At 53.3% G+C, this 18,147-nt stretch overlaps 1 protein-coding gene across 3 annotated transcripts; it reads left to right on the forward strand.

Moving 5' to 3' along the window:
• Positions 1 to 365: 365 nt before the first annotated feature.
• On the forward strand, positions 366 to 16,799 carry GATA5 (GATA binding protein 5). 3 transcript variants are annotated; one of them, XM_085558248.1, is made up of 8 exons: positions 366 to 469; positions 4,322 to 4,370; positions 4,968 to 5,567; positions 7,671 to 7,837; positions 13,220 to 13,345; positions 14,259 to 14,346; positions 14,816 to 14,940; positions 15,898 to 16,799. In XM_085558248.1, the coding sequence occupies exons 3-8, from the start codon at positions 5,048 to 5,050 to the stop codon at positions 16,051 to 16,053; spliced, it is 1,182 nt and encodes a 393-aa protein (XP_085414374.1). In that variant the 5' UTR covers positions 366 to 469; positions 4,322 to 4,370; positions 4,968 to 5,047; the 3' UTR covers positions 16,054 to 16,799. The 3 variants fall into 3 exon arrangements, with proteins under 3 accessions (XP_085414374.1, XP_085414373.1, XP_021409210.2); XM_085558247.1 differs by lacking the exon at positions 366 to 469 and adding an exon at positions 2,959 to 3,250 and having other exon boundaries at positions 15,898 to 16,794; XM_021553535.4 differs by lacking the exon at positions 366 to 469 and having other exon boundaries at positions 4,127 to 4,370; positions 15,898 to 16,794.
• Positions 16,800 to 18,147: the final 1,348 nt, after the last annotated feature.

Raw genomic sequence — 18,147 nt, forward strand, 5'->3', positions numbered from 1 at the left:
GAAAAGGGCTGATTTTTGTAGCCATTTTTGGCTCATGAGAGGAGTGAAGCGTCCCAATATAAAGGATGTGTAGGGGACAGCAAGAAACATCATCTCTGCAGGACACCTTTTATTTCCCATTCCAGTGAAATCCTTGTGGGCTAAGGAAGAAAACAGAATCTCAGAGCAAGAGGAGGGAAAAATCAAATATTTTCGCCCACCTCTATCACAGCCCCCCTTCCTGATAGCCACAGCCACATGCATATAACAGGAGATAAATATTTTTGGCAGACTCTGCTGTTTATTTAACCCTTTTAAGACACAGCCCTCTGGCATCCCCTCACTCTTCCAGGCACAAAACCCATCTGTCCCTGCCTGGCTGAGCTGGGGCAGCTCAGTTCTTGCCTCTCACTGGACAGGATCTCCCCCAGCCCTGGCTGTGTCCATCACAACCCTGCCTTTGGAATCTGCCTGGCCTCGACTGCAGGAGGTACATGAGCTTGGTCCCTGGGCAGGGACCAGCCCATCCCTTGCAGAGTGGGCAGGAAGGGGCTGGGGGTAGGATGGAGGGATACAGACCCGGGAATGTGGGCTTGGGAATGTGTCAGCAATGGAGACCAGGGGATGCAGGAGATACAGGCCCTGTCGGTCCCCTGCTGTCCATCTCCCTCATTCACAGGCAGGGGAAGCAGCTCCTGGGAGATCCGCGTGTCCCCGAGCAGTCTGTCCTCCGTTTGGGAGCTGGGAGCCGAGCCGGGGAGCAGCCCGATGCCACCCATGGGGGCTGAATTTTCCCTTTGGGTTTCCCTTTGGGTGCCTCGGACGGGGGCAGCGAGGGGCCCGGTGCCGGCTGCGCGGGCGGTCCAGGGCACAGCCCGGCACGGGCTCCATTCGGAGGTCAGAGCTCGCCCTGCCCGGCATCCCCGAGGGCAGGGGGCTGTGAAACACCTCTGAGCCCCGGGGGAGGACGCTGCACCCGGAGGAGGCAGAGGAAGGAAAGGAGACATAACTAATTGTCACCTCCCAGTGCACGGAGGGGAAAGGTAACCCAAGTTTCCACGCTCGGGGTGAGCCTCGCTGCCCTACCCGGTGCAGCAGGAGCGGGAACGTTTCTGCCCTTCTCTCTTCACTTGTCTTTTCCTTTTTTTTTTTTTTTTTTTTCCCTTGGCTTTTCCGTGGGGGAAGGGGGAGCTAAAAGCCCCCTCCGGGATGGCGCAGGATGCTCCCACGCGTCCGGCCCGCGCAGGACTCACAAATCAGCCGGAGCAGGATTAGGGCCGAGGGGCCGGGGCGCCGGGCAGTCTGTCCCGGCCCGGGGGAGCCTCACCTGGAGGGGTCAGGGCTCCCTCGGGGCCGTGTCGAGCCGCACCGGCCCCTCTGGAACTCAGCCGGAGTCAAGCTGTGCCTGGACGGGGCGGTGAGGGAGCACGGGGAGCCTGTAGAAAGAGGTCGGTCCCTTTCCAACCCCCTCAAAATAAGTGGTCGAATGCTCCGGGAAGAGCGGAGTCGGCTCGGACTCAGCCCACCAAACGCACCGTGAGCCCGGCAAGGGCCGTACCCCGGGGTCAGAGCTCCCGGAGGTACCGCAGGGTCCCTTCCCGGGAGGCCTTCCCGCCCGTCCCATCCCGCAACGGGGATGGCAAAGAGGGGTCGGGGATGCCGGGCATCACCCTCACCCGCGCTGTGTTGCGATGTTTGTATCTAATCCTCTCCGTGAGCTCGGCAGCGGTGTGCGAGCCACGCCGGGGTGCCCCGGTGGGACAGCGAGCCCCGGGAGAGCCGCGGGGTCCCCGTGTCCCCCAGCCCGGGTGACACCCGGGGCTGCGGACAGGGCATCGCCTCTGCCACGCTGCCACCTTGCCTCTCACTTCATAAAAGCATCGCCCACCGGGGTCTTCCTCACAGAGGAGGACCCCCGGGCCCCCTGCCTGCCCCCTTTACCCAAAATCCCACAAACACCCCAAACCACGGCGCATCCCACGCCGTGGGCGCCACACGCAGTCCTCACACGTGGGTGACACCAACACAGGCCGGTGCCCAGCGGGGGCTGGAAGGGGGAGTTGGAGCCCTCGGTGTCGGAGCACCTGCCCGGAGCTGCTCCGCGCCCGCGGGCGCTGCTGGCGCGGCTGCGGGAGGAGCCGCTCCTCGGACCCGCCGCCCTCCGCCGCGGCCTCGGCAACCCCGGCACCACCGGAGGAGAAAATGCGTTGAAAAACTAGTTAAAAAAAAATTAAACAGAAAAACCCAACAGCTGGATGGAACTGCCCACAGACACGGCGCAGGTCCGCGGGCAGGTTTTCGCGCACGGTGGTTTCCTCCGCCGTGAACATGCTCACCGGGTAGATCCCGCATTTCAACATTTTCACATTTATTAGAAGCGATCGGAGAGAGCAGTTCGTACGTATTTAAAAAGAAAAAATTACATGTAATAAATTAGTTAAGTAGCATCTTGAAATTGTGAAAACTGGAAACCCACGCGAAACGAAACGAAGAAAGCTCCAGCGGTGGCTCGGCCACAGCAACGAAGGGTTTGGAGCTAGTTTTTTGTAGGTACGGTTTTATCCGTGCCGCCGCGGGGTTGCGGCTTCCCGGGTTTTTATTTTCTTTTTGTATAGCTTTTTCACATTTAAAAAAAATTATTTTTCTGACTTTAAAAAAATATTTCTCCCCCCTCCCCCTTATTTTTCTCCTTTTTAAAATTCAGTTTTGTTTTTTCTTTGTTTGTTTGGGGGGAATTGGTTGTTTTGGTTTTGTTTTCTTCTTTTGCTCTGCGGGTACAGGGACACAGGGATACCCTGCGAGCCGTAAACGGCCGCTTTCGCGAGCAAATAAATACATCTCCAGCCAGTTGAGTTGCATTATTCCGAGGGAAATAGCTGGCATTCCTGCACCAGTTTATTTTGGAGCTGAAATTTCCCACCCTTCCCGCAGCGCTGCTCCCTGCGGAGGCGAGGCCGGACGGGCTCCCCCGGGCGCCGGGACCGCACGGGCGGGCAGCGCCGGCGGCGTGACCGGAGGGATCCCGGGGCCGAGCGGGGCCCGATCCAGTCGGTGGAAGCCTGCGGGTGACAAAATTCTGTCTGCCTGGGGATGGAGAGAGCAGCGGGCGAGATTCGCCGAGGGTTTTTCCCCGTTTCTCTGGGGAGGAGATAGAGGCACAGCGACTTTGTGCAAAAGCACAAAATTTCCGGGGAACAAATTCCTGTAACGATGGAATTATTTCCTCGCTGGCCGGTACCGGAGGAGAGTTAAATCGGCTGAATTACCCGGGGTAAGCGGGTTGCTGGGACTTAGAGCTCCTTCCCCTCTGAAGTCCCTTCCCGGCTCGCGCCGACGGGGAACAACTGGGAGAGGATTTTGGGTTTTTTTTTTGTCCCCGTCGCCAGGTCAGAGCGACTCGGTCGCGGGGCTGCAGGGAGGACAGGGAGCCCTTCTCTCGGCTGCTTCCCCCGGGGAACAGCAGAGCACCGGGGCAGCCCCGACGGGACGGTGAGGGGCCGGAGCCGCTCTCCGAACGTGGCAAAGCCGCGCGGAGCCGGGCACGGCCGGGACGGGCAGGCTGCGAGCATCCCGCATCCTCGGCGGGCCCGTGGGCCGCTTGAGAAAGTCAGGGCGGGCCTGGGGCAGGCTGAGACGCCCTTCCCCCGTAAGGATGGGGTTTATGCCGAAACAGAACCGGAGCGCTCGCTCGGAGCAGAAAATCACCCGCTCTCATCGTCGGCTAGTAGATCCCCGCCGGGAAGTTTTCGCCCCAGCATCTCCTGGCGGCCCGGGGCGGGGGTGGGGGGCATCACCTCCATACGGGGTGTGGGAGCGAACCCCAAAACCGCAGCGGGGCCCGCAAAGGAGGGAGCCACCCCCAGCCCTCGCCGGGGGCGGGCGGACCCCCCCAGCCCCGCGGCGGGCCCGGGGCGGTGCGGGGCGCGCTGGGGCCGCATGCTGCCCCCGCTCCGCCCGGCCCCGCGCCAGGGGGAGGCTGCGGGCGCGTCCCCCCCGCCGGCAGCGGAGCCGCCGGGACTTATCCCGACCCCCCCTGCCGGGAGGCGCCCAATCCCGATCCCGGCCGGACCGGGGCTGCCCCGAGCCGTCACGTGGGCCGGCCCGCACCGGGGCCGCGTAAAGAGCCCGAGCCGGAGCCGCCGCCGCCACTTCCCCGCCGGGCGCAGCCAGGGACGCGCCCACGGGAGCCGGGGAGGCGACAAGGGGCACAGCGGGGGAGGGCAACCCCTCTCTTCCAGGGATTTTTTTTTTTTCCCTGCCTCCCCCGTGAGCTTCATTGTATTTTTCTTTTTTAATGATTATTTTTATTTTGCTGGGATTTCCCTGGATGGTCTGAGCACAGCTCCATGCCCCCACGGCCATGCCCGGCTCCGCTCCCGGCACGCTGCCATGTGAGTACCTGTGCGGGAGGAGCGGGCCAGGGCGGGATGCTCTTGAGGGGTTCGGCGGCTGCAGCCCTCCGTCTGCACGGACAGGCCTGCTGGAGGCTTACTGCGCTTTTTAACAGGAAAGCGGCAGCGCTGGTGGCTGGGGGACAACGGGGATGCTCCCGATCCTGGATCTCTGCCCAGATCCGTCGGGACCCCGCTCCCGCAGGGAACCCGAGGGGCCGCAGCTGGGCACGTCCTCGCCAACAAGGCCCCGAGCTGCGCTCCAGGCCCCGGGTTTGGGGGGGAGGGGGGCAAGGACGGGAAGGGAAATACTATTGGGGAAAAAAAATTAATTGTTAGAGTGTTTTTCCGGCCCGTTGGATGTGCCCAGGCGGACGGCGGGGAGGATGAAGTGCCGGAGGGGTCGCTGCCCATTCCAAGGAGGTTAATCCTCTCCGGGCTCAAAGGAAAATTTAAGGGAAAACAAAACAAAGAAAAAAAGTTTACAAATTTCAGCCCCTGCTTGAGGCAAGGAATAGGCGTTTTCGGCGGGGGAAAGGCCGTCGGGTGCCCGGTGTGTGCGGGATCTCAGCCCGCTGCTCTCGGTTCTCCCTCCAGGTTCCTCTGAGTGAGCCCCTCGGCACCGCCGGGCCGCAGCCGGCCGGGCCCTGAGCAGCCGCCGCCGCCGAGGACGGAACATGTATCAGGGTCTGGCCCTCACCCCCAACCATGGCCAGTCGGCTTATTCCCACGACTCCAGCAACTTCCTCCACTCGTCGGCCGGCTCGCCCGTCTACGTGCCCACCACCCGGGTACCCTCCGTCCTCCAGACGCTGCCCTACCTGCAAGGCTGCGAGCCGCACCAGAGCCACCTCAGCAACCCCCCGGGCTGGGGGCAGAGCGGCGGCGAGGCCGGGGCTTTCAACGCCGGCAGCCCCCACCCGCCCTCGGGCTTCTCGTACTCGCACAGCCCGCAGGGCAGCAGCCCCTCGGGCCGCGACGGCGCCTACCAGGGGCCCCTGCTGCTGGGCGGCGGGGGCCGGGAGCAGTACGGCAACGCCTTGGTGCGCTCCGTTAACGGGTCCTACTCCAGCCCCTACCCCGCCTACGTGACCCCCGAGATACCGCCTTCCTGGACGGCCGGACACTTTGAGAGCAGCGTGCTGCACAGCCTGCAGACGAGGCAGGCGGCCTTGCCCGGCCGCAGGTCCACTTTCGGTAGGTCGCCGCCGCCCTTCAGCGACGTCTCGGGGCGCTGGGTGGGAGCCGTCCCCATCCCCATCCCATATCCCATCCCCAACCCATACCCCATCGCAATCCCATATCCCATCCCAATCCCATATCCCGTATCCCATCCCCTCTGTGTGTCGGTAGCCCGGCCCCGAGATGAGCTGTCCCGCTGGCATCCCCGACGACAGAGGAGAGGATGATTTTATCCAGGGATGGGGAGATGGTCCGGGAATGGGGTGTGTGCGGTTGACCTCGGACAGAGGTGGGATAAGGGAGGGGGATGCGTGTGTGACAAGAAGGGCAAAGACCACGTTTCAAAGCAGAGTAATTCCCCAGGAGGACAGAGAAGCAGAGGCAGTTCAACCCCTTCCCTCCCCACCCCACCACCACCCCCGCGATATCTCCTTCCCACAATATCGACTTTGTGCCTGTGCTTCAATACTTACCCTTGTGTTTAAATTAGCGGGGCAGATTTATAGCTCCCTCCCTTTTAAGTAATTTATTGTGGTAAATTAGTTTATATTTGAACAGACTCTCGGTCTCCTCATTTGCCTTCGCCCAAACAGGTCCGCAGCTGCCTTGCTCTGCGGCCTTTGGGGAGACCCCGAAAGGCGCTCAGGCGTTGAACAATAAACTTCAATTCCTTTGCACCCACACCGAGAGTCCCCTTAAACCAAGCTCTGAGCAAATAAGGTTTCGGGCTTGATTTACCAGGACTCTTCGTGCGCGGGGTTTATAACCCCGGGGGCACTCCACCAGCCTCCTCCGGCTGTGGTTTGCAAAGTCCTTTAAAAGCCACTTCAAGATCTCAGCCGCGTTATCATCTTTACTGCGGTGAACCGAATTATCTTATCTTCACCCCAAGAACAAAGTTAGAGCAGGGAAGCAGCCCCCTCCCCACCGAGCTCCCTCCCCGGCTCGGCTTTTCCTGCCGCGCCGGAGGTGCTGGGCAGCGGTTTCTTTCCAGGGTTTTCCCTTTGTGAAAATCCTTTGCATTGTGCGGGGAAGGATCGTCCTGCTGAGGGAGGTGATGTCTCAGAAATCTTTTCTGCACTTTGAGTTCGGTGCTTTAGGAGCCAGGACAGCGGCTGCCGTCCTCTCTGCCGTTTATTTTTGCTCTTGGATAGTGTAAACTCTCTCAAGTAGCCTAAACTATTATTTATTTCTTTCTTTTTCTCAATTTTCCTTTTTTTTAATTCAGTGGACTACTGAAATATTTTTTACCTTTTCTCTTTACATTTTATTTTTATTTTCCATTTCCCCCCCTTTAAAGTTTCGCTCTTTTTCCTTTTCCTTTCCATTGCATCATTATTAATCCGATTGAAGATTTTTAACAAAATAACTTAAAATATATTTTTCCTCTAAAGAAAAGAACAAGAACAAGTTCTTTTTAAAAAGAGGGGGGGAAAGCGATCGGGAGAAAAAGACCGACTCTCGACTGAGAGGTGTCCGAATTTCGCTCCGGGCTGCCCGTTTGCCGCTGAGCCGTGCTCGGGGCAGGGAGGCACCTCGGACGGTGCTCTGCGGCTCCTTCCTTGGCTTTTTGTTATTTTTTTTTCCCGAAAATTCCTCTCTAGCAGGAACTGGGGTCCCGGGCGGCCGGTGATGCTGTCCTGGGGAGCCCGGGGTGCCCGCGGGTGCCAGCCCGGCATCTCTCGGCGGGCAGCTCAGAGCCTTCCCCGGCCGGGCCGTCCCCCCGGCCAGAGGCTGGGTGTGTTTCGTGACGGAAATCAGGAAAATCGCCCCATTTTGCCCCGTCTCCCATTTATTTTTGCACTCCGGGATATCATCGCACTGTCCCGCTGATGATCCTGAGCGTCCCTTCCCAGGGAGACCCGAGCCGTGCTCAGCGTCTTTGGAGGAATGGATGGGGGAATAGGCGGTCTTTGAACAAAACATTAGAACTTTAAGGTGTGGAAGGAATAAAGGGTTTGTGTCACACTTTTAGGGTGGAGGTAAACCCCCTCCGGACAGGGATTGCCCCTGGTATCGTGGCACGGAGGATTGGGGAGCCGCTCCCGCGGGGTGCCCGGGGACATGCCGGTGCGCCGGGGATGCTGCGGAGCCTCACGGCGCGGGTGTTCCTTGCAGAGTACCTGGAGGAGTTCCCCGGGGACGGCCGCGAGTGCGTGAACTGCGGAGCCATGTCCACCCCGCTCTGGAGGAAGGACGGCACCGGGCACTACCTGTGCAACGCCTGCGGGCTCTACCACAAGATGAACGGCATCAACCGGCCGCTCAAGCCGCAGAAGAGGCTGGTAAGAGAGGGAAACCCCGCCGGGATCCCCTGCTCCAGCCCGGCTTGGCTGGACGGGCTGTCACCGTGGCTGTTGGGGTCTCTGGACTTGTGTTAGGCTCTGTTTGACCTCCCACTGATTAAATGCCAGGACACCAGCACAGAACCGGCCGGGGTCAGGGAGAATGGGATGAAGTCAGAGGGGTTTCTGCCCTGGCACGAGTGGAGACAGGGCTGAAGGGACTGGAGGGGTCCCAGGGCAGCACCAGAGCCAGGCAGGAACAATCACTCCTGCCTGTGGTTGGGACCCTGAGGGCTTTCCCTAGCTCTGTTCCTGCAGCGGACGTTCTGCTTTGTATTCTATTATTATTATTATTATTAATTATTATTATTCCCTAGTTCTCCATGCAGACAGACACGGTCTAGGCAGAGCAGTTGAGCAGGAGGCAGGGCTGGTCCTGAGCTGGCCCAGTGGGTTTGTGGCTGCTCACAATTTGAGCAGGACGAGGCCCTGCTCCCCGCTGCCTTCACCCTCCTGCCTTAGAGCAAAATTTGGGGTTTGGCAGTTCCCAGTTTCCCTGCTGTTTAAACCATTAATTCCCTCTGTCAATGTAATATTGGGCTTCCTCCAATTGGGATCCCATGGTGAAAGAGGAAAGGCACATCCTTTTTTATTTTCTTGTGGAGTCGCTTTGGGATGTTTAAATTTGGTGGTAACAGTTTTGGTTTTAGAGCTTGTCATCAGACGCAGTCATTACAAACAGGATGTTTGTTGGAACTGTTCTGGGGAACAGCTGGGAGCTCCTCGGCCTTTCACTAGGGGTGTATTCCTGCTGTTATTTTTTGGTATTGCAAAACAAATTATTAGCAATAACCCAAAAGTGACGGCTTTCTGTGTATGAAAATCAGTCAGGAATAAAGAAAAAAGCTGAGATTGAGCAAGATGTTTAATTCTGATTCCGACCCTCGGAAATGCAGCTCTGGATTTGCAAAATGAAATTAGTAGAAGCTCCATGGAAAATACTCCTGTCTTGTTCATCACATTAAAATCAAGGCACTTTTGTGTAACATTCAGCATTGTCCAACAGGATTTGCCTGTCCCTCCAAAATCCTTCTTAAATCTCCTTAAATGTGGTGACATTAAATCTGAACCCCCGGTCACTGCTGTGCCACAAATCTCAGAGTTACGCTGCCCATTTCTTCAGAGCAAACATGACCTGTGCATACAGAGAGGTGCAAACCAGTTCAAATCCAACTCTGCATTTCAGACTGGCATCCAAATGTGTCACTGGATGAATTTCTAGGGGATTTTTGAGCAGCTTTTCCCTGGGGGAATTGGAGACATCTCGCTGCTATTCCGTATTTTATTTCCACACATGGGAAGAGAGACAGCCATGCATTGCCTGCCTGAGCCTCATCTATGGCACCCATCAGGCATTTTTCAACAAACATTTCAACAAAGTTTTCTGATGGAAAACGCCTGTTTGCAGAATTAAGACCATTCCCCAGCGATGAGCAAATATAGTTGGGAATTACCAAAGTACTTCCAAACTTTTTATTGTTTTGGCAATAAATGCCACAATGGTAAAGTTTAAATGAAAGAGCTGATTCTTGTGCTGGGGAAGTGTTTTGCTATGGTTGAAATACTTGAGGGGATTTTGGGGATTTTGGTTTAGGATTAGAAAAGGGGCTGCAATTTTGACTTTCCATTCTGACTTTGGAATGAAACATTTTGAAACCTTGGGTTTTCCCGAGGATGTGAAATGTCTTGTTGCAACAAGTTCTGCCCTTTTGGAAGAAGAAGTGATGGGCAAGAGGGTGCCAGCTCTGGGAGCAGAGCCGTGAATGCACTGACTCTAAGGCTGTAGAAACAGTGAAATCCATTTTCACAGTGCAGTGAAACACAGACACAGGAAAAAGAAATAGCTTTTCATCCTTTACGTTATGACCTTTGTTCTGTATGTAGACACTGCTCTGGGAGTTATTCTGACTTCTGCTTTCACAAAGCAAAGTCCCTCAGAAGAGAGCACAACAAGGCCCAGATAAAACTGCAGGAATGATGTCCTGCAGCTCAGCCTGCTCCTGCATGGGAGAGGGAGAGCAGCAGTTCTGTAGTTTCCACTTCATTTTTTGTTTCTTTTTCTTTTTGAGATAAGGGCAACATCCTCTACGCAGCAGGGACAGCCACTCTGCTCCAGCCTGTGTCTGGATTCAAAAGGCCATGGCTCTCAGCAGAGAGGTTTTATGTTAGAGGAGGATGGAGGCAGTGCTTTATTTTATTTTATTTTATTTTATTTTATTTTATTTTATTTTAGGCAGCACCTTTTCTAGCCAGTTTCCTAGTGTGTCTCAAGATGATATCTAAGACCTAGTCTGAAAATGCAGATCAGCTTTGAAACCAGGAGCAGCTGGTGAAGTTGAAGGCAGCTGCAATTCCCCTGTTAGGAGAAGTTCTGCTCTGCACAGTGGAGCCTGTTGGGCAGATGCAGGGGCTGTCCTGTGCTCAGCAGCTCCCACACCACCCAGAGCTGAAGGACTAACCTGTACAGAGAGAAACGTGCTGCTCCAAACCTGCAGCTGAATTCCTCCAGCTTGGCTCAGAAAATACTTTTTCTACCTCAGCCCAGGAGGAATTTTTCAGCCTGTCCTTTTTCACAGTTTGCAATGCCCAGGGGGTTTGGTGGCACTTTAGGGGAAGGTGGGGATGGGGTGGATCACAGCCCTGGGGCAGTCTAACAGGATCCTGGAGTCACCTCCCAGTGTGTGCCTTGGTGTTTTTCTGCCCTCATTTCTTACTGCTCCCTCATCCTCCAAGGAGCACCTTGAATAGCAAAGAGCTTTAAGTAACAAAGGCAAATCTCAGGGGATGCTGCTGCCTTTGCCTCTGAGCCTCTGAGTCCCCCACTTTCAGGAGCTGAGCCCAGATATCTCAGCACACTTTGCTATAACTTCTTTGCTGTAAACCACAGGTCCCCTCGAACCTGTTGGAAACGGGGGCATAGAAATATTGATTAAATTTGAGGATTCAATGCCTTTTTTTTTTTTTTTTCCGGTGAAACCCAGTGGTTTCTTTTCCACATTTGAAAAGGAGGTGAAGCAAAGTCCCTGACAGCTTGGTCTCCTCAGAAGGACCTTCCCTGCTGTCTTTGAATTTTCTGGGCTCGCCAAGCAGCTCTCACACGCAGTTAATTCAATAGGCACCAACTCACCATTCCTTGAGCTTATCAGCAGCACTTGGCTGTCAAGCCAGGTCTGTGAAGAGTTTTTGTTTGAGTGTATGGTGCATTTGTATAAATAAACACTGAGCACAATGTTGAAGTCAACAACTTCCTAACAAGGTCAAAATGGTACAAAGGCAGTGGGGTGGAGGCAGGCAGAAATGCATTTTCTTTCAAGAGAATTGCTGGGAAGCCAGCAATAATGTATTGTACTCTCGTCCTTCAGTGAGCAATGGTAACCTTGACTGTCTCTTGCTAAGCTGGCAGGTTGTGGTGCAGGGGCAGGTTCTCATGGGGTTTCTGAGGTTTAAATTGTGATATTGGTGATGTAGGATGATTTCTCCTCCCCCTGGCTGTGTGAGGAGGAGCCAGCCTGCAGAGTGACGCTCAAGATGTACAGAAGGCACTTGTCACTGTCCCTGCAGGAAGGCCACGAGCAGGTTGTAACCAGTGCTGGCAGGGTGGGCAGAGCTCTGGTGGGGCTGGCTTTGCCCTTGGGCCACCAGAGCCACAGGTCTCATTGTCACCTCATCTGCAAGCTGTGGACAAACCATTCTGTGAAACAGGGAGAGTTTGTCACTCCCTCACAGGGACCTGTGGTGGCCCAGAAAATTTGAGACTTTCCAAAGAGCTTTGCACTGGTGTTTCCCCATCTGCAGGCAGTTATCCCAGGGCTGAGTGGCTCCAAATTCCCCTCTGTGGCCACAGCAGGAGTTGAACCTCAGAGTCCTTGCATCCCTCAGGTGCTCAGCATCTCCCTCTGCTCCCATCTGAGCCGAGGTGCCTCCTGGTTGCAGGGAAGAGCAGCACAGTCCTGGCAGCAGAAAGGCTCTAAAGGCACTGTGCAGCTGCCCCAGGACCTTGCTGTGACACCATGGCAGGGATAAAGATTGTTGTCTCATCCTCTGTGCCAGGCTTGTTAGCTCATGCTTTGGTGTGGTTTTATTTTTGCCTGGCTATTTCTTGCAAGCTCAATAATTCCCAAAGTGGTGCCATTATTTGCAAATAGTTGCTAAGACCTCTTTGCTGAGCAACGAGTGAATCAAACCTAGGGCATGTCACTTGTGCCCCTTGAAACTCAAAGCTGATCTTTATTTGACTGCTAACCTTGTAAAAACATTTCATTTTTAATCCTCCTCTTCCCACCTCATTCGTTATATTGCTCAGTCACGATATCAAGCAATAATGGAAAAATAAATAAACAGGGAGTTCTTTATTGCCTCCATCACCTTTTGTCTGCCTTTGAGCAGATTCAAAACAATTTTTTCTGCTGGCTGAAGAACATATTTAGACACCTGAATGTGGAGAGCCTGAGATATTACTTATGCCAGAGGTATCTTACACTTAGTGAGGTCTTTTATTAAAATAGTTTCAATACCTGATGTTAAAATACTTTCAAATGAAATGCCTATTGAGCTGACAAATCTGTATAAAGAGAGATGTGAATTTTCCATCAGCTTGGAGGGAAGTTGTCAGAAATTAGTTTGCTGCTTCTGCCAGAATATTTTCCTTCTCCATTTGGAATTATTAATGTTTAAGAGCCAGCAATCACTGCACTCACAAAATATGTTGTTAATTAATTGTCTTCAGGGTGTTTCTACAGCCTGTAAGAGACCAGATTATCTGTGAGACTTGAAGGATAATCTCCCTGGTCTCATCATGGACCAGTTCAGTTTGGCTCTGCTCACTTTAGCCAACTGATTGCAGTTGTCATAACCCAGAGAATAATTGAGATGTTTCTAACTTCACTGGTAGTTCTGAGTGCAGGAAAACAGAAGAGTTCACTTAAACCATAAGTTTTCTCCATGCATTTAAAGCCCAGCTGGTACTTTCCATCTGAGTGGATGTCTTGGAGGGAAGTTCTCCATGATCTGAGTCCTGATCACTTCCAGCAAACTTGCTGGAAGTTTGTGAAATGAGTTGCAAGTATATTTTCCAGGTTTACCAATCTCAAAAAAAAAAAAAAATCCCAAACCAAAACAAATTTTAAAATCCCAAACCAAACAAACACTTGCAAATTAGAGTGATCTCATTTGAATGTAATTTCTTTGATCTGAATTTGGCTCTCGTGCGTTATGCATTTTCCGGGAATATGGTGTACTTGGAGATTTCATTTTGACACAAAAGGAAACGTCCCAGTTCATCTCTCCTGTGTGCACTCACGCGTTTGTTTGCTTGTTTTGAAGTCTTCATCGAGACGTGCTGGCCTTTGTTGCACTAACTGCCACACCACCAACACCACGCTGTGGAGGAGGAACGCCGAGGGCGAGCCCGTCTGCAACGCCTGCGGCTTGTACATGAAGCTCCACGGGGTGAGGAGCACGTCCACACCTGGAGGGACCCTCTGGGATCTGGGATTGCTGCCCAGCAGGTCTGGGAGATCAGCTCTGGAAGGACCAGTCCCTAGACTGGACCCAGCAGAGCTCTACCATCTCCTTGAGCAGTTTAAAGCTCAGTCTGCTGGGGTTCTCCAGGGTGAGGCTGAGGGCGTGCTGGAATGCTCTCAGCTCGCCCAGAGATGTGGATGCTCCATCCCTGGGAGTGTCCAAGGCCAGGCTGGATGGGCCTTGGAGCAGCCTGGGATAGTGGAAGGTGTCCCTGCCTGTGGCAGAGGAGCTGGAACCACAATGATCTTTCAGATCCCTTCCAACCCAAACCATCTAGGATTCCATGAAATGAAAGCTTACCAGGCTCCAGTAGCTGGAGGCTGAAGCTCCCCAAACCCAGGCTGAGATAAGGAGCTTTTTTCTTCTCTGTGTCCTAGTTAAGAATGTGTGAAGGAGGCTGAGGAGCCCACATGGAGGCTGGCTGATAGCATTTACCCACGGAGGATGGGAGCTGTTGGTAACACGTCCACAGCCCAAGAGGAGACTCCAACCCTCCATAAAGTCTGAAGCCTCTTTACCCCAGGCCTATTCCCTCTGAGCCCTGTAGGCTCTCAGTCTGTCAGTGCAATTTAATAGAGCCCCCTCGCAAAGGTCACTAATAAATCAGGAAAAGAAAAATAGGAAATTAAGGAAAAAACAAAATTTGTGGGAAAGCCTTAGCTGTTAGCCTTATATATCTTCCAGCCAAGGCCTGATGCAGAGAATAATAGCTCTTAGTGAAGGACAAGGACTTTAGGTGCTTTGCATGTGCTACAGCACAGAAATAGGGGAGCAACATGTGTGGGAAGGAGCTGAATAAAGTACAATATTAATGATTTCAAACTTTATGAATGTCAAGGTACCACGACCTCTGGCCATGAAAAAGGAAAGCATCCAGACGAGGAAAAGGAAGCCTAAAAGCATTACCAAAGGCAAAGCCTCAACAGGTACAGTGTTGTTATTATCCATCCTGGGGTCTTGAAGAACAGTTCACAATGTTTCCTCTTCTGTAGGAAACTATGATAATTAGAAAATAATGAGAATTTTTCCTTGGTGATTGCTTTAGATCTGGGGCCTGTATTTCTGCATAGACCTTGTGTGATAGGAAGATGCTCGTAGGAAATGTCAGTGCTGTGGGCACCTGGTTCCAGTGCACCAGAGCTCATGTTTGAGCAGATTTGGGCTAAATTGAGTAATGGGAACAAAACACTGCCAGATTGTGAAAGGGTTGCTCCTCCTCTATCAGCATCTTCACAGCCTAATATGACACGTTTTCTGACACAGATGTGTTAGAAAGAAAACAGTAGAGTCATGCTGTGAGATGTCATGGTTGCTGTTAAAATATAAATTCCTTTATATTTTAGGTGCAGGTTTGCACCTATGTTGCTTCACTGCCCTCTACCAATTGTCTTCCAGGATCCACGACTTCGGCCACTAACTCCCCTTCTTCCATTACCAACTCAGACAGCACGGTCACTTTAAAGTCAGAGCCCAGCACAACCTCACAGTACCCCGGACAAACCATCGTGTCGGTGTCCCAGGTAAGGGACAGGGCCAGAGCCATCAGCTGCTGGGCTGGGTGATCCACACATCTCCATGGCCACTGTCCTGGGGGGCCTTGATGAGGTGAAGCAATTAATTCATTGCACTGTGGCCACCAGCCTGGTGGACTCCCTCAGGCTGAGGAGAGCAGTGACAATGAGCCAAGATGCTGTGGATGAGAAAGGTGGCTGGCTGGATCCTGCTGGCTTCCCATGGGATCTTTCATCCTGCAGTGGAGACCTGGGGTGTCCAAGCTCTGCTGTGGCTTCAGTGCTGAGCAGAGGTTAATTCCCACCTCCCGCCATGAAAGCACAACTCTGTTGAGTTGATGAGATCAGCCCAGGGTGGAATCCTCTGTAGCTCCCAAGAAAAGGCACCCTGGGCTTGTGTTATCTGCACCTTACAGCCCTGAGGTGCTTGGTGGCCTCACTTCTGTCCCAAGCTTTTCTTAGGGGCTGGTTGCTATTTCACCTTCATATAGGAAAAAAAACCCTCTAAATCCATCCACACATCAAAATTTTGTGGCCCAACACTGTCTTTATGCTGAGTCTAAGCTCTCCCATTGCTGGACATGTGTGTATGCAGAGGAAGCCCAACCTCAGCACCTAAGGGCCTGGTACAGCACTGGTTATACCATATAAGGTGGGGTTTTTTGTTTGAAAACAAGAAATCTGGTTTGTGCTGTGCTTTGAAAAAACATACACACACCTAAAGATCTCCAAACTAGACATATTTAATCAATGAATAAATGCAGATGGGCCCTGGGATGCCTCCTCTTTGCCCGGTCATTTTGCTTGCAGGGACCATCCTGCCCAGCTCCGGACTGCTCTGAAGGGAACTTCAGCACCAGGGATAACCCACCCTGCTCCCAATGCACCCCTCCTCTGCCCTGTGACAAGGGGCCAGTGGCTAGTGGCAGGTTTCCTAAGGCCCCTCTGCTTCCCTCCCCGGGGCAGGCACAGAGCCAGTCGGACGAGGCGCTGGCCGGCGGCCACGGCGAGTTCAAGTTCGAGCCCGAGGACTACAGCTTCTCCCCCGGCAGCATGGCCCCGCAGCCCGGGCTGAGCGTGCCCCTCCGCCAGGACTCCTGGTGCGCCCTGGCGCTCGCCTAGGAACCGCCAGCCTCCAGCAGAGAGCCTCGGGACCAACGCTTGTGGCTGTGTGACGGGCAGGGGGACAAGCTGCCCCGGCGCCTGGCACCGCGGCGGGCCGAGCACGGCCACGGGACAGGTTTCTCCCGGAGGATGCCCATGGAAAACGCCAGCTGGATGGGGCTGGGATGACCCCGCTGTGGCACCAGGACCCCAAAAACTCAGCCTTCCCCAGAGTGACCAGGGCTGCCTCCCCAAGGCCGGAACCCCGGGGCTGCCTCTGTTTTCCTGGGGAAAGCCTTCCTCCTCTGAGACGAAACCAGCAAATAAATGCATCCCAGAATCTGTTTATTCGCAGTGATTTCTCCCTCCTATGACTCCACCGTGTGCAATTTATTCCACTTTCCAATAAAAGACTGTAATAACATGGCACCAAATAACTTAATTTTATTAAAATGCAAGCTACGTGGCCTGCCTTATGTTCTATTGGCCACAACAGGAAGAAAAGAGGAAAAAAAAAAAAAAAAGAATGGTTGTTTTAAACATTTACTGTTTTATATTAAAAACAATCATCTCTATAGAGTGTTAGCTTCTGAAGCGTTTCGCGTATCAACACTGAGCTGATGAGTCATACATGAAATAAACACGCTGCTCTTCCCTTTCCAGCTCCAAACAAAGAGGTTTTTATTATTATTTTAGGCAAACGACATGACAAAAATGGTCAAAACCTCCCAATAATAAAAGAATACTAAAATGCTGGGTTTTTCTTTTGTATTTCCTGATTGGTTTTGATGTTGCCAAGTGTGAGCATTAGAAAATCAGAAGTTAGTCATCCAAAACTTAGAAAAAAAGCATAAGGGATTGAAAAATAAGGGGTGTGTTGGAAGTGTAATTGTTTGAATCCAGTTTTGGGGATGTTTTGAGTGGAAGACTTCCAGTTTTCAGCCATGCAGAGCAAATTGCTTTTTAATTATTTTAATGAAGGCCAGGTATAAAACAATTTATTGGAGCAGAGCTGTAGCAAAAAAATCTTCAGTGATGCAAAACTGACACCACACTTCCAAAAGCTGGCAACAGCATGCTTCTGCAGCATCTCAGAAGTGGGAAATGGGGGTCCTGTAAGCCCCAAGGAACCTGGGGATGAGGAATAGAACCTGCTGAAGGGGAGAGATGGGTGGGAAATGAGGAGGGAGCAAGGTCATGAAGTTACTTATGGCCTACTTTATTTGTTATTTCTAAATAAAATCCCCAGCTTTGCTGTACAGCTATTTATGGCCAGGAAACTGTCAAGTAATAGTTCCTTTATATAGAAGTTGACCTGTCCAGGGCTTCCTGGAGCAACTCTTCCTCTTGTCAGAAGAGATGGATCGCTTGATTTTTATTATAAACAACAGGCTAAGGAGGATCAGGGAGAGTGATTCTGACATCAAGTCACAACTCAGCTGGGATGGAGGATGATGCTTCCCACCATGCAACCCTTGCTGGAGGAAAGGAGGTGCTGCAAGCACTGGGGAGCATTGGTCCCCTTCAGGGAGGCATGGTGAGGGTTCAAGCCACCCTTTTACCAAAGCCCATGGATGAAAACTGTCTTCCGAGGAGTATTTCTTGTGCCTCCAGAGCCCCATTAGCAGCCTGCATGATGCCAAGCTCCAGTGCCAGGGTGAAGGCTGCCATGGAGTGGCCTCCCTGCGGTGCCAGGCCCATCACTGGCACACCATGTTTGCAGGGCCAGGCTCTGACCATGGATCCACATCTCCAGCGTTTGTTTTTCCACTCTCTGGCCGGCCAACATCCGCAGCAGAGCCAGGCACAGGCAGGCAGCAGATAAGCAGCAGCAGCACGGGGCTGGCAGGGTGCAGCAGCCCAAATCCAGCCCTCGGTGTCCCTCTGAGAGTCGGGGTGATGTGGCCCAAGCTCACTGGCACCCGGGGTGGCATGTCAAGGCAAGGCTGGCAAGAGGCAGCAGAGCCTGGGGAATGAGCAGTGCTCCCAGGCAGCTCCCCAAACCCCAGACTGAGCAGGCAGGAAAAAAAAAGGCAGGGCAGCACAAGTCGTGGCAGGATGATTTCTATGGATGGTGGCAGGGGGTCCTCGCTTTTTCATCTGCATGACCCC

The sequence above is a fragment of the Lonchura striata genome, chromosome 20, assembly GCF_050655825.1.
Source record: "Lonchura striata isolate lonStrDom1 chromosome 20, ASM5065582v1, whole genome shotgun sequence".
Lineage (NCBI taxonomy): Eukaryota > Metazoa > Chordata > Aves > Passeriformes > Estrildidae > Lonchura > Lonchura striata.

Bases quoted from the DNA above. Each gene is read 5' to 3' on its own strand.
- GATA5 (XM_085558248.1), top strand. From the start codon at position 5,048: ATGTATCAGGGTCTGGCCCTCACCCCCAACCATGGCCAGTCGGCTTAT. The intron at 5,568-7,670 runs GTAGGTCGCCGC...TGTTCCTTGCAG, and splicing joins CGGCCGCAGGTCCACTTTCG to AGTACCTGGAGGAGTTCCCC. The intron at 7,838-13,219 runs GTAAGAGAGGGA...CTTGTTTTGAAG, and splicing joins TCAAGCCGCAGAAGAGGCTG to TCTTCATCGAGACGTGCTGG.